This window comes from Lissotriton vulgaris, chromosome 7 (genome assembly GCF_964263255.1).
Source record: "Lissotriton vulgaris chromosome 7, aLisVul1.2, whole genome shotgun sequence".
NCBI lineage: Eukaryota > Metazoa > Chordata > Amphibia > Caudata > Salamandridae > Lissotriton > Lissotriton vulgaris.
This window is the reverse complement of record NC_141695.1, coordinates 1522146688-1522173969: the sequence shown is the minus strand read 5'-3', so window position 1 is coordinate 1522173969 and position 27282 is coordinate 1522146688. Positions and strand designations below refer to the sequence as shown.

Sequence of the window (27282 nt, the reverse complement as noted above, 5' to 3'; positions counted from 1 at the left end):
TGGAACAAATTTGTGGCATGGTGCACAGCAAAGGCTGTGTATCCCCTTTCTGCCCCTCTTTCAGAGGTTCTCCTCTTTCTTCTCTCTTGCCCAGCAGGGCTCTGCTTTAGGCACTATCAAGGGCTACCTCTCTGCCATTTCTGCCTTCTTAAGGCTCCCTGATCAGCCCTCTTTGTTCAAGTCCCCAGTTGTAAATAGGTTTTTGAAGGGCATCACTCATATGTTTTTTTCTGTTCCTTTCGTGATGCCTCAGTGGGACTTGAACCTTGTTCTGACCTGTCTGATGTGCGCTCCTTTCGAGCCACTTCATAACTGACCCCTTCGTCTACTTACTCTGAAGACTGCCTTCCTGGTTGCCATCACCTCTGCCAGGAGGGTGAGTGAGCTCCAGGCTCTTTCCTCTAAACCTCCCTTCCTTTCTGTCCCTCCAGACAAAGTTGTGTTGCGGACGCGACCCTCTTTCCAGCCTTCCACATCGGGCAGTCCATCACCTTGCCCACCGTCTTTCCGCCTCCGCATCCCTCGAGAGGAAGAGAGGCTCCACCGTCTGGACCCAAAACTCTTTGTTGGTTACGTGGGCGCTAAGAATGGTCGGGCGGTGCACAAGCAGACCATCTCTCGGTGGGTCTTGTTGTGCATCAAGGTATGCTACTCTTTGGCTAAAAAAGGAGCCTCCTGTTAGGCTGAAGGCCCATTCCACTCGGTCTACGTCGGCTACTACTGCCCTGGGCTGAGGAGTCCCCTGGCAGGACATCTGTCAGGCATCTACATGGGCCTCGCTGCACACGTTTGCAAGACACTACTGCCTGGACAGCCAAGTCCGGATAGATGGCTTTTTCGGCCGTTCCGTTCTCCTGGACTTTCTGGTGTGATCATTGGTTCGCAGACCCACCACCGGGGTTGGTATTGCTGGGGTATTTATTCTAAGGTAAGGAATCTAATACTAACCTGTTTCTTTTAGATGCACAAGTTACTACTTGTGTAACAATATATCTGTAAGAGACCTTAGTTAGTGATAGATTCCTTACCGACCCACCCATCCTCCCCGTTCTGCGAACTGATATCTAGGGTTAAGGTCATCCCCTTTCAGGGCCCTAGTTTCATGGCACCAGTATTGGTTCTATCATGGCTCTGCGTATCTGGCGCGGAAAAGCTGTGTATAAGAACTGACGTCAGCGCGCGAGGGCGGTGTGTAAGTACACCTGCGACGTCATTCCGGCGCTAACGACGCCGACGATGGACGCGGAGCCGCGGATGACGCCTACCGACGCGCAGGGGTATTGCTAAGCAAAAGTTTCCGGATCCAGTCTGACGCCTGGGGATATTCTAAGGTAGGGAATCTATCACTAACTAATGTCTCTTACAGATATATCATTACACAAGTAGTAACTTGTGCACCAGGTGAGTATAAAAAAGACTTTATATTTATCAACACACACTAGACACTAATGTGGTATATCTCCCACTCTGAGATATCAACTACACACAAGAAATGCTTTATAAATAGGTAAGTAACATATAGAGGAACACATAGGGCCCAACTTGGGAGCCAAACCATATACTAAAATAGTTGAAAAAAGCACCAAAACAGGACTTGTACCCAATAATGGATGACCCAGGGGAAACACTAGACCATCCAAGGACCCCAAGACACCCAGGTGCGAAGTGGTTACAGCTGGTCAAACTTCAATTGGCTAGCACAGGGTAAGTCGCACTTGGATTTTTAAAGTTCTAGGACCCTTTCCAAAGGACCCACTTGCATCAAGAAAGACTGGAGATCCACCCCATCTGTGGATACCCCAGGATATCTACACCAGAGAGCCTAGGTGCATAGGGATGAAGCGGTGTTGGAAACGCCAGTAGAAGTTTGTAGAAGATCAGCAGCTGCAGCATCACATGAACCAGGTTGGTGGGACCAGGATGTGGAATCCAGAGGAGGATAACCTGTAGCAGAGGGGACAAACCACCCAGAGCCGACCAGGAGGCCCGTGAGCACAATGCCAGCCCTTGTTTGAAGTTCTTGCTGTAGCCATGGTGAGGTTCAAACAGCACCTGTGGAGCCCAGGCGACGATGCAGTAGCCCGTCCACAAGCTGTCCCATGTGGGTCGACCAGTGCAGGAAGGTCGGTGGCCGGCAGGACCACCAACAAGCCTTGGCAAATGCAAATAGTTGTTTGCCAGAGAAGATGCTGTGTTGCAGAACAGCAAGGTCTGTGGGACTAACCCAGCAAGGGTACGTCGGAGGCGGCCCTCAGCACGCAGGAAAACCAGTAGGAATCAATGGAGCCCCCTTGAAGACTCTCTTGCAGCAGGCACACGGAGTCGCTGGGAAGCCTCAACAGCAGACGGAGATGAAGGCCCCCGATGCAGAGGATGCAAACAGGAAGTCTTTCTTGAAGCTTTGCAATGCTGGAGGCTGGGGCTTCTTGGAGCTTGAAGATCTGTCGTGGAGATAGCCAACAGGCCAAGCCAATGGCAAACAAACTCAGTGCACAGGGAGGTGGTTCACGTCGGCTGGGGAGGGACAACTGTCGCCCAAGTTGCAGGGAAGACTGGTCAAGCCCATGGAGAACCAACAAACCACCCCCTGTGTTGCAGAGCCAGGTGATGTCCTTGGGACAACTGGATCAGCAAACCCGTCATCGTCATAGAGATGCCTGTGGTTGGGGAGTGACTCCTTCACACCAAGTGAGAATCATTCTTGGTGGGGTGCAGGCTGAGTCGTTCATGACTAGGAGGATGCATGGCCAAAGAGTTGCAGAACTTGAATAAGCACAGGGATGAAGCTGCAGCAGGAATCATCCTGCCAAAAGCAGTCTTGTCTTCGGCCCTGACTTGAAGAACAGGAGAGTGCCAGTGTCCACCAACAGAAGAGTCTTTGGACAGTCTTTAAACGACGGGCAGTCAGATCTTGAAGTTGTTGTCAGGATAAATCGAAGGACCCACCCTCAGGGGAGCCCTTAAGTAACCTTAAAAAGGGAAAATACCTCATCTGTGGGTGGCCTGCCTATCAGATGAGGTCAGGGGCTCTACTAAGCTGTCCTAGTCAGTCATATGCTTCCAGATGCCAAGATTCAACTTGGCAGAATCATGTAGCCACCTTGAGAAGCTCCGGGAACCTCCCTATGGAGGAGCTGGACAGCCAGTGGACACTCCCCTGTCCTTCGTGTGGTTTTGCGCCAGAGCTGGAGACAAGGGCTTCTTAACTGGGTAAAACTGGTTTATGCAAGGAGGGCACCAAATGCTCCTTTCAATGGAGTTTGGTCGTTTTTGGAAGCGCCTTCTGTAGGAAGGTGGATATCTGACTGTGGTTGCCCCCAACTTTTTGCCTGGTGTTTTGCTGGCTTTTCGACTTAGTTGACCTGGGGCCCTGCTATTCAGGACCCCAGGCCCACTGCTCTCTCTGTAAAATGGATTCCATGTACTCTAGGTACATATTTAATTGGATACTGAGTCACCTTATCAGTCCCTGTACAGTGTACCTTAGGTACCCAGGGCACAGGTGCACCCAGGGCCTACCATGGGCTGCAGCGTGTATTATGCCACCCCTGGCTGGCCATCCAAATCTGACACAACTGGCTGATCAATCAGCTGGGGCAAGGTGGTGTAATCACCCTTTGCTTTAGATATAGTATCCCTATATCTAACCCTAAAATGGACACATATCCTCCTATCAGTCACTCCTATGGCGGGCCTTATCAATCCTGAAGGCAGAGTGCGTGGAATTATGTGAGATGGTGCTCTAGCATGAGCTGAGCCTGTCTGCAGCTTTCGGAACCAAGTCCTTTAGCTGTTTCCATGATAACGCTATACCATATACTCTTAAGTGCACTATAATCCTCGCGGTTATTGCCAACTTTGGTATAGCATTATCAAAACATGTCGAGTAAGGTGTCATACGAATTGGAATACTACCCCCTCGCCAATTCTGGCGACGGGGGTAGCATTCCACCCTTCTAGAGGGACACGACATGTATGTAACTGTGAACCCCGGTTAAAGTTAACTCGAGCCTCAGCATCACAAAATGGATGCTGCCACCACAGACACAAGTCTGACCTCCTGCTGCTGGGAGTCCTTCCAGTGAGGGAGGCTTGGACAAAGGGTTTTCTGCCTTGGGAGGTGCTAGCACCACCCCAGACAGGATTTTGTGTATTAGGTAGGACAGGGCTGAAAGGAATGAGACATGCCTGGGGCACACAAGGTGTCCCTGTGCATTCACCGGTCTAAACCAGTTCCTGGGGCACTCCAGCCCCAGAGCTGGCGCAAGACCGGACAAAGGATAGGGGGTGTAACCACCCCCCTTCCTGGTCCCACCCAGAGGAGGGACCTAGTCGTAGTACAGCCCCCTTTAGCCGGATAAAGGTAGGAGCTGGTCCCATTCCAAACTAGATTATCCTGAACAACTTTACAAGAGGAAACTCTGGACTTCGACGTTCTGCTCCACAGAAGACTGAAGAAATCTCCGTTGTGGGCAAGGGGTGTCCACCCTGCACAAGCAGGCACCATCAGCGACCAGCGGCTTCCCTTTGTCATATTCCCTCAAGGATCCAGACTTCAGAGTCCGACGAGACCCGGATTCCCAGACCTCTTCGACCTCTACCTACATCTGCAGCACAGCTGAGATCCGTGGGTGCGACGAGACACGTGGGACCGGCCATCTTGAAAGAAGCAGCACTTTGCTCCAGCACGGCTTCTGAGGTAACCTCGTCCAAGTGCTTTGGGGATTGAGAAGCCCCGACCCCGAGCAGCTCCTGCACCGAAGACCAGCCCTCCAGCATCCACAAGATCTGCGTGGGGCCCATCTGCCTTTTTGCTGCTCGACGCGTTGTCTGGTCACTTGCCGGCTGGCTAGTGACCTCCCAGACGACGAACTGCGAAATCTTCACTGCTGGTCTGATTGCTCCAGACTGGCCCTTGCTCCCTTCCAAAAGAGGAGCATCCCGGGCCCTCCTAGTCCACTCCAGACGCCGTTTCCACTCACCGCGTGGGTTGCCTTTGCCAAGGCCTGTTGACTCCGAATCCGACACCGCCGACAGCGAGAGCCTGCGTGGGACAGCTCGTGCCTCCATCCTGGTCGTCAAAGACACCACCTGGTCCACGTGGCTGCAGAGACAAGCGTCCACCCTCACCTGATCACGACGACGACATCTGGTTCCACTCCTGGTTCCACTCCAGTCACTGGCTAGTGACTTTGAACATTGTCCCCTCTGCTTTCAGGTTCTTCTCTTCACTGATCCACCCTTGGATCATACCGGACATCTTCCTCATGACCGCCTGCAGCATCTTTTCCTCCAGGCTCCATAGACTTCAACGCCGGAACCCGACACGACTTGGCACCTATGCACCCGCAGCCTGTGGATGAGGTAACAAGAGCATTTTGGTGCTCAAGGGTAGCTTGACTCTCCTAGTGTCCAGATCCACAGTCGTTTTAGTTCTACCAAGTCAGGATTGTCCGTGCTCAACTTTTTCTTGAACTGTACTGTCCATAGACACTGTTATGCATCTCGCGTGTGAGTGCACACTCTGCACACGCGTTCCTGGGCCTCCTAGTACCTACCTAGAGTTAGTATAGCGTGGTCCCAGCCAGCGATCCTACAGCCTCTGGACAGCCCCATTCCTTTTATCGACTTTCACATTCCACTTACTTAGTATATGGTTTGTCGTGCCCCAGGGCACCATTGTAATTTGTGCAACTTAAACATATTTTTCCTTAGGGATTGTCATGTGCTTTGCCCTCTGATCTCATAAAGAGTTCAGAGGTGTATGTTAGTTAATAAATACTTGTTTACTTTCATAACAACCTGTGTGGTGTCCTTTCACTTGGTATTCAAGGGGTTATATGTGGTAAAACAGCTGGCTTCACATGCCAAAAGAGTTTAGCCTAAGACTGCTTTGTCCATGCTACCATTAGGATAGCTGGTCTATAAGGTTGACTTACAACCAATCACCATAAGGGTTGTTTGGGCTGATACAAGGTGATCACTAGAACTAGTGAGCATCATATATCAGGCCAACTTCTCACACCTTCACCCTACTGAATTTTAAAGGAGAGATAGTCACACTTCTCTTAAACTGGAAATCCTCTGTTCAACTTCCTCTGCTCGAATTAAGCTCGTCAGTAGGGGGGCAGATCAAAGTTTAAGGTGAGCAGGAGCGTGGGTTGGCAGGCAGGCCCTCTAAGGCTACACATGTAGGTATTGGGCGGCCTCTACGGAGCCCCCCAGTACACTGGCATCGTGTAGTTACATGATTTTAACATGTTTGATCCCAAACATTACCAGGTTTTGGACAGCCATTACTTAGTTGGACTTCTCGACTTGCCAGTGTCCTCTACATACCTTATAATGGCTGTCCCGCACTTGCAAAGCCCATAGAATGGAGTCTGGGGTTTTTAGGGATACCTCTGCTCATGCAGGGATACTCACACACTTAGAACCATGCCCCCTGCCATTGTACTGAAGGGCCTACTTTAGGGGTGATTTATAGGTTTACAGTGCTGTGACCAGGATGTAAGGGAAACCTTAGATACAAAGTGAAAGGTGCAATCACCACTTCACGCAGACCGTAATGGCAGTTCTGCAGACCTAGGTTGCATGGGCCTTCATAGCTTGCATAATGCATTCTGCCGCAATGGGAGACCCCTGGTGTACCAATGCCCTGGGTACCTCAGTAGCATATACTCAGGACTTATAATGGTACCCCAGTATGCCAATTGTTGGTTGTACAAAGTAGTTACCAGAGAATTTAGAGGAGAGGGTACTGGTACTGGGGTCATGATTAGCAGGATCCCAGTGAACTACAGTCAAATCACACTGACACCAGGCAAATCATGGAGGTATCAATGCCAAAATGTTGCTACTTTCCACAAAACCCCTTCCCAAACTAAACAAGAGAAGACTAGCCTTGATCTTTTGAGTCTTCATTTTCAAAGGGGAAATATCTGGAAATTCGATCAACATTGCCCTAGTTACTCCCAAGTCTATGTCCCACTGAAAAGTTACTTCCCTGTAGGTAAATGAACCACCTCAAAAGTTTGGGGGTTTCACCCTTCATCTGTTTTAGCCATAAGAGGGGCTTATGGTCTGTCTGAACAATTAAGTGAGTGCCAAGCAGGTATGGCCTCAACCTCTTTAAGGCCCGGACCACAGCACAGGCCTCCCTCTCAATAGCTGACCAACGTTTCTCTCTTGCGATCAACCTTTTACTGATAAAAGTTACCAGTGGATTCTGTCCCTCTTCATTATGTTGTGACAACACTGCTCCTATTCCAATCTCAAGAGGCAGCTGCCTGTACAATAAAGTTTTTGAAATAGTCTGGACTCTGTAGAATGAGAGCTGAGCTGTAGAATGAGAGCTGAGCACATGGCCTTCTTCAGAGCATCAAAGGCCTCTTCATGGCTAACAGACCAATTCACCTTCTTAGACATCGTCTTAGAGCTGAGGTAATTAAGGGGAGTAACTAGGGTCACATACTCCTTAGCAAATCTTCTGTAGTGCCCAGTCAGGCCCAGAAAAGCTCTGACTGGAGTCTGGACAGTAGAAGCAACCCAATCCACAATGGTTTAGATTTTGCTCTCCAATGGTTGAACTTAGCCTTCCAGGTAACTCAAGTATGAAACTTTATTATGCCCTATCTGGCTCTTACTGGACTTGTTAGTGAGGCCTAACTTCCGCAGGGCCTCAAGTACATTCTTGAGGTGGACAGGTGATCCTGCCTGGTTGGAGCTAAAGACCAGTATATCATCTAGATATATGCTACTTTCAAATCTTCCAGACCTGACAAAGCTTTATTCACCAACCTCTGAAATATGACGGGTGCATTTTGCAAACCGAAGGGCATTACAGTAAACTGGAAGTGCCCTCCAGGGGTTAAAAATGCTGTCTTAGATTTTGCAGTATCTGTGATTCTAATCTGCTAATAGCCTGCAGTCAAGCCAAAGGCGCTGGGATACTTGGTGGAAGCCACAGTATCTATTGATTCATCTTCCCTGGGATAGTATGGGCATCAGTCTTTGTGACTACATTGAGGCTTCTTAGTCCACACAAACAAGATCTTAAGTCTTATTTTTCGAAATTGGTCTCGAGTTTCTTCTTGAGTGTCTCATTTATTGTCTGTGTGTTCAACAAATGCATTAATACTATCCTTTGATAAGCCGAAACTGCTCGCTCACACTATGACAAAAGAGAGCATTTGGGTTTTTAATTTAAGCCCTATAAACCAGTAAGGGTCATCTGGTCCTTCTACATAGTATACCTCGTGTTGGTATGCTACATAAAAAGCCAGCTTCCTTAAGGAATTGTCCAGCCTTTTGTAAGATCAGGTCTCTTTCCCTGTAATTCAGCAGGTGAGCGACCACAGGGCACAGTGGCACCCCTGGCAGAGGTGGTTTCGCAGGGACTCTGTGGGCCCTATCCCGGGCAAAAAACAATAAGAGCCACTGGGTTGGGGGCAATCTCTTTGGCTAACCAGGACTCAAGGTAGGCCACCATGTCTGTCCCCTCCACTTTTTCAGGTAGTCCAACTATCCTGACATAGTTTCTACAGCTCCGTCCCTTCACATCCTCCACCTGCACGTCTACACGGCAGAAAAGATTGACTACCTACTCTTGTAGCCCCCGGAGAGTGGGCCCCACCCCCTTATGGGTATTTTACCTTCCCCACCAATTTACGATGATTTTCTCAAAGTATCCCAATGTTCACATCCACTCCGTCATGCTCTCCAGGATCTTGTGTGAAACATTCACAGCTTTTAGTGTCCGGTCCAGTTGGCCAGGGGGAGCGATGATTATCCATATACTGAAATTTGCCAGAGGCTTCCAGGCGATTCCTCACCAGTGTGTCCTTGGCTGATTTGATGCGGCCCATGATGCCTACTTATCCCGGACTAGTGACATCCCACCTTATTCATAATCCAGTGGTTAGCAGAGAAGAGTCAGTCAGGGGTGCAAAGGGAAGCAGGTGGCTGAGCCCCAATGGGTCTCCATTTCTATTCACTATGCATGGTCTGTGGCACATCCCTTACCCGAAGCCAGGTAATTGGGTGACTGAAATGCTGTTTGCCCTACCTACGTCAGCGTGGCCATCACGTCTGATTCACTCGTGCTCTGGTAAGGAGGCCCCCATTGTTGTGCCTCCAAAGTACTCTGCTGTATATAGTGTAGGCCGCTTGCAGGGTCACAGCTGGCATTGTGCATAGGCATCCCTGGTGCTTCAGCTGCAGCATAGTCCCACCATTGTGCAGGCTCCCTACTGCAGTCAAGTTAAGGTGGGTGGAGAGGCGCTGTGTAGGGCCATACAGCGGGGTTGTCCTGCTGGTCCTCACCAAAAGTATTATGCCTCATCTGTAGCAGGGTCCCCCATTTAAGGAGCGCCACCTGTGAGCAGGCAGCTGGCACCTCTGTTTGTGCTGCATTCTTCGGGGTTTGGCTTAGTGTCAGCAGCATGTAACGTCGGAAACTGGCAATGAAGAAAGGCAACTGGGGACACTACCGCTGCCCAGTCGCCCTCATGTGGACCGCAGCATGAAGGGGAGTCAGTTCGCTGTCAGGGACTGCAGCGCGGGTCATAGCTTATCACGCTCCTCCGAGGCTCTCCTTGTACCCTCTCAAACCCTTCCACCACCCTACCCCCACCGCATTCACAGGGATTGCCTGCTTCCTCCGATGCTCAGAATGGCTCCAGGCTCCCGTGCGTTGCTGGAGCAAGAGGCGGTGTCCGGAGCCTCCCTAGCCTGCATCAAGCCATGCCCCTTTACTATACTTCGATAATGCCATGTTGCTATCTTGTAAACCCAATGGCCCGAAGAAACTTATTGGTGCTTTTGTGTTATTATGGAGAGCTTGGACTTAGAAACACATTTGAATAAAACCTTCCCTATGGGCTGTGGACAGGAAGGGCTCAAATCGCAGTGCTTCACAGTGCAGGGCCAACTGATGGGGGGGGGGGGGTATTTTTCTAGCAAGCTAGTTGCTGGCTTACTTTCATCACACAAAATAAGCTGTGCTTCTCCAACTGTGCTTCTAGGAACACTGATTAATTTTGTTGCCTAACATTGCTAACAAGCCTATCTCTGCCTTATTAGACATTTACAGCTGGAAGTGTTTACCCATCTTAACATACGAAGCTGATATTTGGGGGGTTCTGATACATGAAAAGCATGCAGATAGAGGAAAACGACTTATGTGGGCATATTTTGAGACTTTTCACGGGCATCCCAAGCTACTTTGCAAACGAGGAACTGGGAATTGACTCTACAGGGGCTCAATCAATCGGGCCCCTCTGCTGCAATGAAGCTTAATATGGAGTAACACTTGTGCATTCCGTAATGAAGATTGTTTATTTTGTGACTTCTGCAACCAAATTTGCTACATTAAAACTATCACAGCAGAGTAGGGTAGACCTTCTTTACATTTCTCCCCTAGTTCATAACAACAACATAGATAAAGGAGTCTTTTATTAATGTCAGTTGGAGAGGGAAGCTGTGGAAATACAAAAGCCACTTATTAGTTTAGGAAGCTGGCTCTGTATATATTATACCAAAGTAAGGTATAGTGTGCATAGTCCAGGGAGTTCCCAGAGGTATAGCGGAGTCTAAATTAGGTAAGTACTAACAGCTTTCTTTGTGATAGTGTGTGCAAGCAGTTAAGGTTATCCGGAGGGTGTGTTAAGCATTTATTTTATTCACTCACTCAAGGACTGATTACACACACTCCGAGACAGAATCCAGGCCAATTGGGTAAGTATAACAAAGGTATACTTGTATTTTATTTCTAGAACCAAGCAGGACTTTGTGCAGGTAGGTAAAATGTACTCTCAATTGTAAACATTTACACAATAATGCAATTGGGAATGGATTTGCAATTGTTACAGGTTGGGATTATATTACACAGTAATTAATTTTATATTATTTTTTGATTACTTTCAGATTACATTGAGTTCTGGGGGTGTTATGCCTAGATACCACTCCTAAGGATCTCTCAATACAAGGTAAGTAAGACTTTTCTTGGCTGGAGTTATAGTTGCTGTTTTCCCCATACAAAACAACACTTCAGCACCTAAAACATTTTAGGTCCAAAATCTCATAACATGGGTTCCTGTAGGAGAATTTTTTTTTATCGGTTTCACAGGTAAATAAATATTTTACATGTGGGCTTTTTAGGGCTTAGGACCAAGGTTCCCCATGGTCTAGGTTGGCACTCAAGTTGCACCACCAGCGCACTCGGGCGGCCGAGTGCAGGAACCCGATGTTAGCTAATGGGGCCTTCTGTTAGGGACTGATTACGAGCAGGCCACTTGGGTGTGGGAGCAAAGCTCCTGGGGTTAATGTCAACACTGCAGGGGCCAATCATCCGCACAGGAGCTGTACCACCAGCCGCACTGGGGTGGTCGGGTGCCATGGCTAAGAGGACGTTGGGAACCCATGATTCTCAATGAAGACCTTAGGTTCCGCAAAGTTGCTGCAAGATCGGGCACAGAGACTTCCTCAAGGAGACCACCGGCTCGAAAAGTAAGCTGGGATCTTGGGGGATGCCTGGACACCGTCAGTAGGGCCATCCAAGGCCGTGGGATGTCAGGCGCAGGGTTTTTTTTGGGCATCAGGCTCTTCAGGCCGCTTCGGTCTTGGTCTTCTTACCCCTATCAGTAGTGGTCGGGAAACCCTTCAGGTTGATGCTGCAGATGTCGTCTTGAAGCTTGAGGAAGGTCGGAGTTCACCGGTTTCTAGGTCAGGATAACCGGCAAAACTTCCTCTGGGTGTTGGACTCACTCACCCTCAGGCTGTGGCGGACGGGTGCAGAGAAGTACAGAACCACGGGACCACATGGATCCTGGTCTTGGAGTCTTTGGTTTGAGAAAATCTGGTGCTCACAGGAGACAGAGTCTGTAAGATGGTTGCAGAGCAGGTCCTCCGGGCTCTGGGGGTTGCTGGACTCGCTGTGGTTCTTTGCTGTAGACAGGTCATAGAAGAGGACACCAACTGCTTTGGCCCCAGTCCTACCGGCATAGGGCTGGGGCCAAAGCAGTTGGTGTCCTCTTCTTCCTGGTTCAGCACGGCTCTTCGGTCCTCCTTCTTTTTTCCTCGACTCTGAGGATGCAAGGTTCAGGGTCACCCCTAAATACTAAATATAGGGGCGTTAAAGGGGGTGAGCAGGTTGGGACCAATTGGTCCCTTCCTTGGGGTGGGTAACGTCCTAGTATGCTACCTTCCAGAGGGAGGTGGGCATGAGCCTCTTCCTGATTGGTTGCGTCCCCTCATCTTTAAGATGGAGGGGACTTAGATGTGTGCTTCACCTAGCCTCCCCCACCTGAGGGGTGGGGTTGGCGAAGGTGGGCACACCTGCCTGTTTTTAGCTTGGTTTTCATGCCTATTCTCCGGTTCAAAGTCTGAGCAGAACCAGTGGGAGCCAGTTGCTGAGGGCAGCAAAAGGCAGGGATAGCTCACAAAAGCACAGGCCTTTGAGCATCCCCTTTGTGGACCTGGCCCATCCTGGGGGAGGAGGCATCAGTGTAGGTTTATGTGCTGAGAAGTTTACTGCCAAACTAACCAGATTTGAATAAAGCCATTATGAAGCTGTGGAGTTTGTAATTACCAACTCCCAGACTATATTCTCTTTTTTGACTTTACTACACTTAGTATGTCTAATAATGGACTTAGGCACTGAAGGAATACAGGGCTCATGCACTGTACCCTCACCTGAGGGCTAGTACCCCCTGCTAGAGGGGTGGCTTACCTAGGCCTTAGGCAGTGGGCTGTAGGCATGGCACACACTGATATGTGCCATGTCAACTCTTCACTTTTCTCTGCACCAAAACATGCAGCCTGCAATGGCAGTGTGTGGGTGTTAAGGTACAGGGCCTCTAATGGTGGAACAATAGGTGTTGCATCCCTAAGAGGCTTTCCCTGGTCACAGTGCCCTTGGTACCCTTGGTACCTTTTACCTGTGGCCAGAGATGTGCCAATTGTGGATTCAGAAGTAGGGGGGGGGGCAACCATGCAAAAAGGGGCGCTTTTCTAGAACTAGGACCTATTAGTGGTGCAGACCAAATTGGGCCATGAACCCTCTCTTGATGCTGAAGTTCACTCATGGAAATGAGCGCTACTCACCAAATTCTGACTGAGCTATATTCTTTGCCATTGAGCCATTCCTTTGGGACGATATAGCACCGCCTCAATCTGCATTGCACGTCTAAGGAATCATCTCCACAAACTTAGTATCACTTTACTTATTTTTGCAAACGTTATGAGGCCTTTACTTGTAAATATTTGATATCCGCTACGGAAAAAAGCTCTATGACCGACAGAGACCTGCTTCATGTTATTTGCAAATGTTTTCTTCACTTGTGGTGTGTTTCATGGTTTCCCTTTTTAGGTCTCAGCCTGATGAAAGCAGCGCATGCGCTTCTCTGCCATGCAGAAGGCTTCTTGGAATCAATACGGATTCCGAAGCTCTCGGAGGCGGAGTTGAAGCCCCGCCCATCTTTTTAATTGGGTAGTGTCATCTTCCATGGAAAACGCTGGCTTCTCATTGTAAAGGAGGCTTCTTAGTCCCTCCTTGTTGCCCCCTTGTCTCCTTTTAGCCGCGCCCACCGGGATTGGATCGTTTACTGGCTGCGTGACACTCCTTCATTAGTCTGTACGCACTTACGTTTTTTCTCATTCTGCTTTGGCAAAGTCAGCCGCGTGTTTACTTTCTCATCGTGCTTTCACTTAAAGTGAAAGTGCGATGCGAAAATAAACATGTGGCTGCCTTTGCGGTACCACGCTTGTTCTGTAAGTGCTGCATGCGTGAAGTGTAAAATGCTGGTGGAGTGTGGGCCTGGCCCAGGTCGCTTTGTCGGCTGCCTTTATTCTACTGGGAAAACACGTCCCTTCTGCAATGAATTAGGGACATCACAGCTCCATGCTTGAAAAAACTCTACCAGAAGCACATTTTCCGCCTACTTTTCCTGGCCTGGGGCCTAATTACATCCGCCCTCGCCACACACTGCTGGAACGTGATACTGGCGCAGAGCAGAATGATAAATCGCTCCCGCGGCGGATGGCGATAATGACCAGTTTTAATTGTCCTTTCTCTGAGAACTGGTCGAATTGGCCCGGCTAGTTTCACACACACCCGGCTCTGTGCCCGCTTTCACTACAGACAACAATGTTGTGTTTTAAAGGCAGATGTTGTCTCCGCTGGGTTCACACACACACGAGAGTGTGCTCTGGGCTTGTGTTGTCTCCACTGGGTTCACACACACACAATTCTGTGCCTGCTTTCATTTCTGAGACTGTGTTGTGTGCCCAAAGGCGTCTGTTGTTTCCGCTAGTTTCACACACTTGCCTGCTTTTTTTTCTGAGCTCTCATTGTATTTTCAGGGCGTGTGTTGTGTCCGTTGGTGGCACACACACAGCTATGTGCCCTCTTTTATTTCTTACAGCGTCTTGTGTTTTCAGGCGTGTGTTGTCTCCGCTGAGTTCGCACGCATTGCTCTCCGTGCCCGCTTTTATTTCTGAGCCCTCGTTGTGTTTTCAGGGCGCGTGTTGTCTCCGTTGGTGTCACACACACAGCTGTGTGTACCCTTGTTTATTTTTGAGCCCTCGTTGTGTTTTCAGGGCCTGTTGGTGTCACGCGCACAGCTGTGTGTACCCTCTTTTATTTCTGAGCCTTCGTTGTGTTTTCAGGGTGCGTGTTGTCTCCGTTGGTGTCACACACACAGCTGTGTGTACCCTCTTTTATTTCTGAGCCCTCGTTGTGTTTTCAGGGCACGTGTTGTCTCCGTTGGTGGCACACACACGGCTGTGTGTGCCCTCTTTTATTTCTTAGAGCGTCTTGTGTTTTCAGGCTGGTGTTGTCTCCGCTGAGTTCGCAAGCATTGCTCTCCGTGCCCGCTTTTATTTCTGAGCCCTCGTGTTTTCAGGGCGCGTGTTGTCTCCGTTGATGTCAACACAAAGGCATGTGTGCCCTCTTTTATTTCTGAGCCCTCCTCGTGTTTTTAGGGCTTGTGTTGTCTCCTTTGATGTCACGCACGTGTATGTGTGCCCTCTTTTATTTCAGAGCCCTCTTCGTGGGTGCAGCCCTATATTGTGCTCCCGCCACTTGCGAGTTCCTTGGTGACACCCTCCTCTCATCGTGTATGCAATAGGAGTTGAGAGGTGCTCTTGTAGTGGGAGGGCGCGACAGGGGTGGGCATTGTACCGGTGTGGGTTGGGATCAGGAGCTCAGTCTTGTCGTGGCTGGTTGCTGGTGGCCTGGGTGCAGCTTGTGGGCAGGGATTCAGCCTTTATTTGGGTGTGATTTTGGTCACATAGTTATCCAGATGCGACGAAGGGAGCGCATAGGAACCCAGGAGAGCTGGACACTATAGAGTCTTGGGCTTCATAAGCCGGGAAAGTGTCTAGAGCACCTTTCGAGAGAGCCACTATACCAGCCAATTTGGGGTAGAGGGCGGAACATGCTTTCTCAATATCAGGCTTCCACTGTGGGTTAGGTATTTAAGTCTCCAGGGTTACCGACTTGAAGAAAAGTAGGCTCTTAATTTCCCAGAGTGGCTCATGTCCACAGCTCAACATCAACTCTACTAACAGCAGCCCATACAACCGGAAAAAGTGACGGCCAAAAAACTGAGGTCAGGTCATACATTAATCACCAGACAGTGTACCAAGCCAATCTGTTGAGGAATAGAGCTCTCCATCTAGCCATACTTAATGCATTAAAAATGCAATAGGTCTCGCCTTTGATTAAGTTAAAGCCATTTGCTTTTCTATACAATACCATTAGCAAAGCAAATGGCTTTAACTTAATCAAAGGCGAGACCTATTGCATTTTTAATGCTTGATTTAAATCCGCTATTCAGTACCATAAGTCTGTTGTTTTAATAGTTAACTCTGAGATAAGAGTGCCTCTATAGCCATTCCAGTAATGTAATCTTAGAAACATTATCGATGTTTCTGTCTACCTTTATGATTATTTATGAATAATCAAATAAAGATTATTGATTGTCTTAATAATCCAACGCTCTCAATGCCCCCCCTCCCCAACTCCAAAATCATATTATGATCCATTAGGCCTCCTTTCGATATTGGTGAACATTTAGAGATCTAAATCATATTTTTGTGACCGTCTTTCTAGAATTTTCCTGGAAACATTTTCCTCTGGGTCTGGCTATCTCCCTACTCATCAATATCAACTGACAGTGTGTACAGCTTTCAGATCTCCTTGGAAGAATTTAGTTTTTTTCACTGAATTAGGTCCTTGTCGCTTATAGATTTTTGATTTAGTCACTGTGAAGATTCGAAATCCTGTGCCTCCTTGAGACCTTCCGTCATGCATGGTTTGCATTCTACTCCATTTGAATATTTTGAAGAAACATCCACTAAAAACTTCTCTATTAGGATTGTATTTTAGTTGCAATAACTATTGCACGAAGATTGGGTGAGATTAGTGATTTTCCATATTCTGATAATTCTCTCTGCTTTCTTCATGAAGGACTTGCACTTCATCTCTGTCCTACCTTTCTGTCTAAAGTTGCTTCTCACTTCGGTCATAACCAAGAAATATTTCTTACTTACCTTATTTTTAGCCTTCATCATTTGACTGAGGTGATCTTTATAAACTTTAGATGTAGGAAGAGCACGGAAAATATATTTACAAAAAACATCTGCATTTCACAAATCTGACTCTTTTTGTTTCTTTTGTCTCTGGTCATCAAGACCTTAAACCATTAGTTGCTGCTCTTAGCCATTGGGAGCGTCTAGCTGTATGCATGACGTATGAGTCAACAGATATTAATAGCCCTTCTAGTATTCAAGGACATCCAATAAGACATCCCCTTGCGTACTGTAAAGAACAAATATTATTTTGCTGATTATTGAACAATTGTATCCTTTACTCCTGATAAAAATCTATAAAGTTGTTTAAATTATTTACCACTTGCATTCTAAATACTAATGTAATAATGAACTAGGACTCTATAGGGGATTGGGCAAGCCGCTTGGTAGTCTCAGAATGCAGGCATAGAGGAATAATGCACCAGTTCTCTCAACTCCGGAGAACATTTACGGCCAAGTTCACTTCATGCTTTTTTCAAAAAGGATACCCTTCTGATGTAATCAAAGATAGACAGCCATAAATGCCATAGAAGTTGTTGAGGGAACTTATTATAAGTAACAGAATAAAAGCTGGTGTTCCCATCAAAGACTCAGAAGCAACTGGCAGTCAAGAACACGAGAACACCAAGTTGCATCATGACATCAGAAAAGTTAGAATGTTCTATTTAAAGAGAAATGCACGGTAAAACAAAATAAGAGAATACAACATATCCTCAATCCTTCCAATCTAAAAGAAAAGAAAAAGCAAAAAGAAGCAAGAAAAAAACAAAGAACTACCATGAACATATGCCCACACTTTCCACACACAAACTTAATGGCACACAAAATCTTGAAGATATCTAGGTTGCCTTCTGATCCTTTGCTGTGGAATAAAGGTGTCTCCACTAATGGCATCCTCACTACTTTTTACCAAGACGCTACTCTTTTTTTTTATCCGAAACCAAATCACACTGTAAATCACCAGAATTGTCACATTTAGCTTTTTTGTATAGGGCAACCCACCTCAAATTCCAGTGTTCGCCGTTGTAAAGTGTCACAAATTTGTCGTGAACTGATTTGATTATCCAGTATTAGGGGTGTCTTTCATAGATTCACATGCCTGAATCATTCCCCGTCGTCGAGACGGGAGCCTCCGGTAAATAAAAAAGTAATGTCCATAGACATACATGGAGAGAAAGGGTCCAAGGGTCTCCCCTTAGTAGCCTTTCCTTGTCCTTATGTAAAAAGGACCAAACTGACATAGTCAGCCAATCAGCTCCGACCTCCCTCTAGAACCTTCCTGGGAGGAGCCTCAGTCCCTCAGATTTTCTACCGCACGTTGTGCTAGGGAGTCTCCAGCCTGAGCTCTCCTCAGGATTATTCTAAATTCAACAAACTCTCTTGGAAGTTTTCTCTGAACCTAAAAACTCTTCAAGGACTTCTTCAACACACTATCCCTGAAGTAAGTGTGTGTTTATACTGCCTTTTCCATGTCTGACTCGGGGAAGAAAGCCCTGTTCAGGGCCTGCTCTTCCTGCAGCAAGAAAAGGATTCATGCGGATGATAAACACGACCTGTGCCTGTATTGCCTTTACCCGGATCATAATTCGGAAAAATGCGCAATCTGTCGGTCTTTTCCCAAAAAGACTGTGAGAGACAGAGAAGGTCGCCTTCTGATCTGGTTGGACAGGCTTAAGAACAGGGACAATCTGGAGTCCTCTGTGAGCAGCGTTTCCAGAACTTCTGCTGTCTCGAACAAGAGGCCAAGGGACGCTTCCCCGGGCCCCTCAGACACTCCTCCTGCGAAGACCCACAAAAAGTCTTCAGAGGCGAGATCTGCGTCATCCTCAGTGTCTGCTAAGGAGGATAAAACCTTCAAAATGCCTGCTCCGTCCTCCAGACAAAGCCAGAGGACTACTTCAGTCAAAACCACAGTGTCTACCACATCAGCATCGTCGCCCTCAGCTTCGACGACGATGACTACTTCCTCTTCATCTACAGGTAGGCCTGTTTCTTCAATTATTCTCCTGACGTCATCGTCGTCGACGACAAAGACCATGTCGACAACGAAGACTGCACCGTCGACGACGCCGTCAACAGCGACGAGCCCATCGTCGTCAAAACCGACGACGACGAGAGTGTCGACGAGAGACTCGTCGACGAGACCATCGTCTACGAAGGCACCGTCGATAAAGACGACGACTGCGCAGTCGTCGACGACCAAGATCCCTTCGTCCACCCCTCCGTCGACGAAGACCTCGTCGACGACCCCGTCGACGAGAGGCTCGTCGGCGACGAGCCCGTCGACGAAGACCCCGTCGACGAAGACATCGTCGACGAAGACATCGTCGACGAAGACACCGTCGACGACGACCCCGTTGACGACGACACCAAAGGCTCCGTCGACGGACTCGACGACGACACCGTCGACGGGCGATTCGTCGTCGAATGAACCATGGAAAAAATCAAGGCTGGTGGAGACGCCGTCCATGATGCTACCACCGTCGACGGTCCCCTCGACGACTACAAGCTCTACCATTCAGACTGGCAAACAGGGCAAGTCAATAATTACCCCGGAAACAACGTCTCCTAGCAAGGTGGAAAAGCAACCACCTCGAGAAATTTTTCAAAGCGAGGAATCCGAAGAGGATGACCATCTGGATCCCGCTACTTCAGTCTCAGACCTTCACATAAAATGCCAAAGCACTGATGAGGAACAGGAAGAATTCACATATCAGGAACACTCTGTCCAAGCCAGTGTCCGCACCGAAGTCACCCCCATGATATGCTTACCGGCGACCCTGGTGGATGACTTGAAACTTCTTGTGCAAGACTACAAGCGGCGCTTTCCGGAGCCTAGCAGAGGCGGTCAAGCGCCTGAGAGTCCCGCACCAGGGGACAAGGGAGATCAGACACCTCCAGCTCATGTACAGGTGTCCGCACCGGAACGCCCTCATCCTCACCATCAACCCCACCAAGAAGTCCATCCTCAAGTGGTGGTCTCTTCGGACGAAGAAGAGGAAGAGGAAGAACTGGAGGAAGGAGAGGTCCAGGAGGTTCACTCAGACCACTCGGACCAGGATGATGAGGACGAATATATTACATCATCCCCAGCTTCACCACAACCACGCCAAGCGTACTCCCCACCGGTGGACATTGCGGGTTTCCACAAGCTGGTGGAGAGAGCGGCGAAGAGATTCCACATGGTGGTGGAATCCACGGAAACGGACTGTTTCCTCCACGACTTCAAGGAACAGCCTCAAAAATCTGCAAAAGCTGTTCCAATCATAGACTTTTTGTGGGAACAGGGAAAGAAGCTAATGCTCACTCCTGCTTCTGTGCCAGCGGTGGTCCCACGCCTTGATAAAAAATACAGGGCACCACTCACTGCAGCGGCTTGCCTTAATGGTCACCCCAAACCGGACTCGGTAGTGACGCAGGCGGCCCAGAAAAACTCCCGCAACCCTTCCTCACCACTGTCAGCTCCCCCGGACAAAGAGGGCAGGAAACTGGACACGATTGGCAAGCGCTTCACTTCCACATCAGCCATGTCCATCAAGGTGGCCAACTCCATTGCCTTGCTGGGGCGTTACAATCGACAGCTATGGGAGGACATTGCCCCTTACATAAAGGAACTACCTGATAACGTCCAGGGTGAGGTGAAAGCGCTCCTCGTTGAGGGTCAATCTTCTGCAGCGGAACTCATAGACTGTGCTATCGACGCAGCCATGACAGGCTTCCGTCAACTTGCGGGAGCTGCCGTACTGAGACGCCAGGGATGGCTCAAAGCGACTTCATTCCGCCAAGAAGTTCAGGCAAAGGTTCTAGACATGCCCTTCGACGGCCAACACCTGTTTGGAGTACAGGTCGACGAGGCCCTACAGGCCATTAAGAAGGACACAGACACGGCAAGGGCACTGGGCTCTCTACAGTCTAGAAACCAGTCCTTTCGGGGCAACAGGCCCAGGGGTCAGTCCTCCTATCGAGGCTCATATCAAAACAGGTCCTCGTCCTCATTCTCGTACAATCAAAAAGGCCAGTACCAAAACAAGCAACAGCAGGGCAGACAATCTTCATTCGGAAGATCGTCCTACAGAGGTAAAAATACCAAGAGGGGCGCTGGCGGCCGCCAGTGACCACCTACTCCAGCCAGTCCAAACACCATCTCCATCCTTTCAAATTGGAGGAAAGCTGACCCATTTCCTTCACAATTGGCAGTACATCACCACGGACCGGTGGGTTCTTCAAATTATTCGATTTGGCCACTCTCTCGAGTTCACCTCCATCCCTCCCAATACCCCTCCACGCAGACGGACACACAAACATCCACGCCTGCTTCTAAAGGAACTTTCGACAATGCTACAAAAAGGAGCAATCGAAAGGGTTCCGGCATCCTCGAAGGGGAAAGGATTTTACTCCCACTTCTTTCTTGTACAACAAAAAGAAAACAAGTGGAGACCCATCCTGGATCTCCGGGGACTCAACACCTTCCTACGAAGCCAATCGTTCAGGATGGTGACGATTCAGGAAATCCTGGGCATTCTAGAGAAAGGAGATTTCATGGTGTCACTGGATCTCCAGGATGCATACTACCACATCCCTATCCTCAAAAATCACCGGAAGTTCCTAAGATTCGAGGTGGCGGGCCGTCACTATCAGTTCAAAGTCCTGCCGTTCGGCCTCAAGTCCGCGCCGCCCATATTCACGAAATGCCTTGCGCCTGTGGCAGCCTTCCTGCGCCAACTGGGCCACCAGATCTTCCCCTACTTAGACGACTGGCTGGTGAAAGCACCCTCACCTGGGGACGCGGTCACGTCCTCCAACGCCTGCACCAATCTCTTTCAAAATCTGGGATTGACGCTCAATATCAAGAAATCATGCATGGTTCCCGCAACAAAAATTACCTTCCTAGGGGCCATGTTGGACACAGGCTGCACGAAGGCCTTCCCCTCAAAAGAAAGGGCAGACAAGATCTTATCTCTGGCCACGGCGGTGGCAAAGAAAAAGCACCTGAAAGTTCGGACTTACACCTCCCTCCTGGGGATGATGTCTTCCTGCATACTCCTCATCCCGCACTGCAGGCTCAGAATGCGGCCCTTGCAGGAGGCACTCGCGAGCCAATGGACCCAAAGCACTGGCTCATTCGAAGACATCCTTCGGATCACACCGAAGATTTCAAAAGCTCTACAATGGTGGACACGTCGCCACAATCTGACAGTGGGCTTACCGTTTCTCCTCCCAGCATCACCGCTGGTGATAACAACAGACGCCTCCCTAGAGGGATGGGGCGCGGTGCTCCAGGACCTACAGATCAGCGGCAAATGGGACTCTCAAGAGCAATTGCTCCATATCAACCTCTTGGAGCTGAGAGCAGTGTTTCTGGCTCTACAAGCCTTCCTACCCCGCATCCAGAAATCCCCAGTGCTCGTCAGGACGGACAACACCACGACGATGCACTATCTGAACAAACAAGGGGGAACGCGTTCACTCTCGCTCTCACACGAATCACAGACGATCTGGAACTGGCTGGTGCTACACGACATCCAACTCAAAGCGGAATATGTTCCGGGAAGGGACAATACCATCGCAGACGCCCTGAGCAGGCAAAAGTCCCTCTCCCACGAGTGGGACCTATCGGACAGCGCCCTCACTCACATCTTCTCTCTTTGGGGAGTCCCAAACATCGACCTCTTTACCACCAAGAGGAACGCCAAATGCCCGTGCTACGCAAGTTGGCATCCCCAACCAGGATCACTAGGAAATGCGTTCTCCATCGGATGGTACAGCGTCTTTGCATACGCCTTTCCTCCATTCCCGATGATTCCACGGCTCCTCAGAAAGATGAAAGCGGAGCCATGCACCCTGATCCTGATTGCCCCGTCCTGGCCGAGGCAACACTGGTTCTCGGATCTGCTTCGACTATCCATCAAATCACCGATCCGCCTGAACCAACACCCAGCCCTACTGACGATGTCCGACGGGCAAGTGCAACACCCGAACCTCCAATCGCTCAAATTATCAGCCTGGCTCCTGAGCACAGAGAGTTCGGTGGCCTGAATATCCCACAAGACTGCAAGGATGTGCTAGCCAAAGCAAGAGCAGACAGTACGAACAAGACCTACTGTCTCAAATGGAAGAGGTTCTGCATATGGTGCTCAGAACAGGGCTTACGGCCACTCACCATCACACCAGAACAAATATTACCATACCTCCTGCATTTGGCCCAGTCGGGACTGGCGCATGCGTCCATCAAAGTCCACCTGGCAGCAATCTCGAGGTTCACCAGAACGGTCACAGGACCTTCTCTGTGGTCTAGTCGGCTAGTCAAGCAATTCCTCAAAGGACTATACAGATCCTTCCCGAGGCCTCGGAAGGTACCTCCCACATGGCAGCTTAACCTGGTACTCAACCAGCTCATGCGTCACCCGTTTGAACCCATTCACAGGGCATCGCTTCAACACCTCTCATGGAAAACAGCGCTCTTGCTCGCTCTAACTTCGGCTAGAAGGGTTAGCGAGCTGCAAGCCTTGTCCATTCAAGAACCATATCTGCAATTCAGACATGATAGGGTGATACTGCGACCAAACCCTAAGTTCATTCCAAAGGTACCGTCGGACTTCCATCTCAACGAACCATTGGTCCTTAGGTCATTCTTCGCCAACCCTTCCACAGCAGCGGAAAGGTCGCTGCATTCTTTGGACCTTATGAGGTGCCTGAAGTTCTACCTGGAGAAGACTAAGGATCTCAGGAAATCCTCACAGCTGTTCGTGGCATACAGCAGGCCAAGAATGGGCCTACCCCTCACGAAGCAAAGCATATCCAGATGGATCTCCTCGGCGATTTCCTTCTGCCACGAAAAGGCCGGCCGGCCTTTGAATGACCGTGTTCTGGCTCACTCAACCAGAGCGATGTCTACATCGGCAGCACTGTTTGCTGGGGTGCCGATCCTGGACATCTGTAGAGCGGCGACTTGGAAGTCACCGCACACTTTCTCCAGACACTACTGCCTGGATATCGAACTCCAGAAGGATGCGGCAGTGGGCCAGGCGGTGCTTCGCCATCTCTTTCAGTAAGGTGAGCCTTCCTACATCCCGCCTTCCAGGTATGCACATTATTGCTCTGATGAGATTATGTCTAAGCTGTCTCTTTATTGTATGATATTATATGCATTATCTACTGTGACGGCAGAGCAACTCTGTTTTACAAATGTGCTACTGTGATTGCTAGCTACTCTGATTCAGGCATGTGAATCTATGAAAGACACCCCTAATACTGGATAAGAAATGCGTTACTTACCTGTAACAGCAGTTATCCAGTATTGGTGTCTTTCATAGATTCACATGCAACCCTCCCGCCTCCCCTGGAAGGACTCACTTCCCTCTCGGAACTATACTACGCCAAACCTAGCTGGGTGCGTACGAAAATCTGAGGGACTGAGGCTCCTCCCAGGAAGGTTCTAGAGGGAGGTCGGAGCTGATTGGCTGACTATGTCAGTTTGGTCCTTTTTACATAAGGACAAGGAAAGGCTACTAAGGGGAGACCCTTGGACCCTTTCTCTCCATGTATGTCTATGGACATTACTTTTTTATTTACCGGAGGCTCCCGTCTCGACGACGGGGAATGATTCAGGCATGTGAATCTATGAAAGACACCAATACTGGATAACTGCTGTTACAGGTAAGTAACGCATTTCTTTTAAATGGACCTCTAAACTTGGTTAGACCCAATCCTACTCGACCAGGTTTAACCTTTACCCAATCATTCGCTGCCAATCTCTTCACATTCAACCTATCACAAACTTTTGAAGCACCATCACCCAAATCCGCCAATCCAATGCACTCTTTCATCCAAGCTGGGACCAGTTTGGTACCTGCCAAACGTCCCCATATCATGTTGAATGGAACTTTACCGGTAACACCGTTCACCGTGTTCCTATATGCCCAGACCAAGTCGTTAACCATGTTTCTTAAACACCCACCAGAACTCACAGCCATCTGAATAACACCCTTCACCATTCTGTTAGCCCTCTCAACGATACCATTCCCTTGTGGGTTTTACAATGAGGTCCTGGTGTGAACAATCCCACATGCGTCTAGAAATTTCACCATATCTTCTGAAACCAATTGGGGTCCATTGTCCGTTATCAGTCTCACAGGGTAACCCTCCTCCCTGAAAACCTCAGTCAACAAGTTAATCGTGGATTTTGTCATTATCTCTTTTGTAAATTTCACCACCAACCACTTTGAAGTTACATCAACCAACACAAACGCGAATCTCATATCCTGATTCAAAGAGTAGAAAGGACCAATAAAATCAAGGCAAGCAGTATGCCAGGCCAAATTTGGATTATCAATTTTTCCTACATCCCCCTGACACCCAACTCTCAACCGTTTCTCGCTCTCAAAGCACTCAGCGCACCTCTCAACCCACTCTGAGACTTGCTGGTCCATACCCGGCCACCAGAAAAACTCTCTAATTCTCCTCTTCGTAAGGGATTGTCCCAGGTGTCCCTCGTGTGCCAACTTAAACAAGATTTCTTTTCCTTAAACTCACTCTGTACCTCACTTGCTTGCTAAGCTAATCGTCGCCATCTGATGTAATCAAAGATAGACAGCCATAAATGCCATAGAAGTTGTTGAGGGAATTTATTATAAGTAACAGAGTAAAAGCTGGTGTTCCCATCAAAGACTCAGAAGCAACTGGCAGTCAAAAACACGAGAACGCAGGAACACCAAGTTGCATCATGACATCAGAAAAGTTAGAATGTTCTATTTAAAGAGAAATGCACGCTAAAACAAAATACAACACCTTCCTTTTCTGTGTGACCAATGTATTGTCCTTACTGTTCAGAAGATTAGGTTATTTAGTATTGTGTTAGTAATATTTGTTTTCATTTTATTCCTTAATTCAACTAAATTCTTATTTTTGGGGAACTTTGTTGCTCGGATGTTATGAATTTATTAAACTGCTTTGAATTGTATTGGTTAATAAACTTTGCCTGCCCCCGTAGGGAGCAGTTTTGCATACTATGCAAATTCACTTAGGGTTGTTTGTGCCGCCATTCATATGTTCCCTTTTTCTGCATTACTTTGAAGAAGATTTTATAAGTTCTGATGTATACCACCAATAAACACCTTTTCCTTCACTTTCTTAGGCAAAAGGCAATGGAACCCCCCCCCCCCCCCCCCAAAAAAATCCCTGAGACTATACGCACAGCAGTTACGGAGTCTAAGCCACACACTTCTGGGGCTTATTGCCCAGGAGGAATTTATCACCATCTTGTCTGGTTAACTGTTTGTCCTTGTAGACATGCAGCTCGAAAAGAGCTGCTACATTCTGCTTTTGCAGTCTTTGCCAGTAGCATATCCATGCTGTTGTAAACGCAAACTGTGTCTGCTGTAGAGTCCATACCATGTAGGATATTTTCTCAAGGCCATAAAGTGCCTCACTTGAAACCTAGAGGCTCCTTCCTGCTCCCTGTAACTCTGGGTGCTCGATCATGGAATGCCTGTCCAGATTGATTCTGAAAAGAGTGAGCTGAGAATTTGAATTTTAGGTTGTAATCCTTTGAACTATACGTTCTGGAATGATCATTGAGGATTGAAGAATCCGTTCTCTCTGACAGGCAACTTACCAGAGTTGACGCTTACAGACAGAATGAGAAAATTAAAGCAGAAGAGAACAACTATTGCTAATTTTCTTAAGAGTGTAGCTATTCGATTTGTTGTGTTTTCCTAGTATTAATAAGCAGTGACTGAAGTAGTGAGAGTGAATTTGAATCCATGTCTCATATCATTTTGACCATTATTTAACAGTTCCATATGAGTTTGAAACTCCTCTCAGAAAGCACATCTTCACTAACCTACATATTGCTTTATATCCAGTGCAAGACGTTTGCTCTATTCAAAATGTATTATAGTGTGTAGGATATGTTCTGTTACTCCAATACTGTACCCAAGACTATTCTGCCAGTAAGTGAAAAATGTGCAATAGAATATGTGAGAGACTGCAGCAAAAAGAAATGATGTGGTCCTGCTAAGATTATCCAAGCCCTAAAGTAACAAAATATTTTGTTTACCCACAGAATAGTTTTGTTAATCTTGTGTGTAAAAGGTTATGTACACAGCACTGTGCGAGTAGTGTCTATATTGTCTGATGAAATAACCCATTTACGTTTTCTTACCTTTTATAACTTACATTGCCATCTTTTCAGATTTTGAAGAATGTAGAGTCTTCCAGTAATGTTCAGCCACATTTCCTAGAATTCTTGTTATCTCTTGGTTGGCCAGTTAATGTGGGCAAACACCCTGGTTGGACGGGACATGTATCAACCAGTTGGTCAATTAACAATTGCGATGATGAGGTAGTACAAGAAAAAGGTAAGATTTAAAATAGCGGTAACTTTGTGTTCTCATGAATACAACCATTGTTCATGCTTAAAGGAAAGATGACAAGTTGTAAGAAGTGCATTAAAATAGGTGTGTGTGTGTGTGTACATAGTAATTTAGGAAAAAGGATGAAGAATTGAATGATTTAGACAAAGATACACATAAACTGAATTAAGCATGATGGTCGTGTAAATTAGTCAATTAATTTACAGTGCTGCGGTGCTTCCAACTGTAGGAAAGTTTTACCGGTCAGATCTACGCCAATTGATGCAAAATATAAGATGCCCCAGTGAGTTTCACCTGTGCAGAGCTCTGAAGTTGC

The 27282-nt window shown here is 48.1% G+C and overlaps 1 protein-coding gene across 2 annotated transcripts in view; it reads left to right on the top strand.

The window, feature by feature from the left end:
• RALGAPB (Ral GTPase activating protein non-catalytic subunit beta) overlaps window positions 1-27282 on the top strand; it is a 1758088-nt gene that overhangs the window by 1232874 nt on the left and 497932 nt on the right. For both annotated transcript variants that reach the window (XM_086932393.1, XM_086932392.1), the window contains exon 24: window positions 26786-26951. In XM_086932393.1, coding sequence (XP_086788519.1) covers window positions 26786-26951 — 166 coding nt within the window. The remainder of the gene's footprint in view (window positions 1-26785; window positions 26952-27282) is intronic.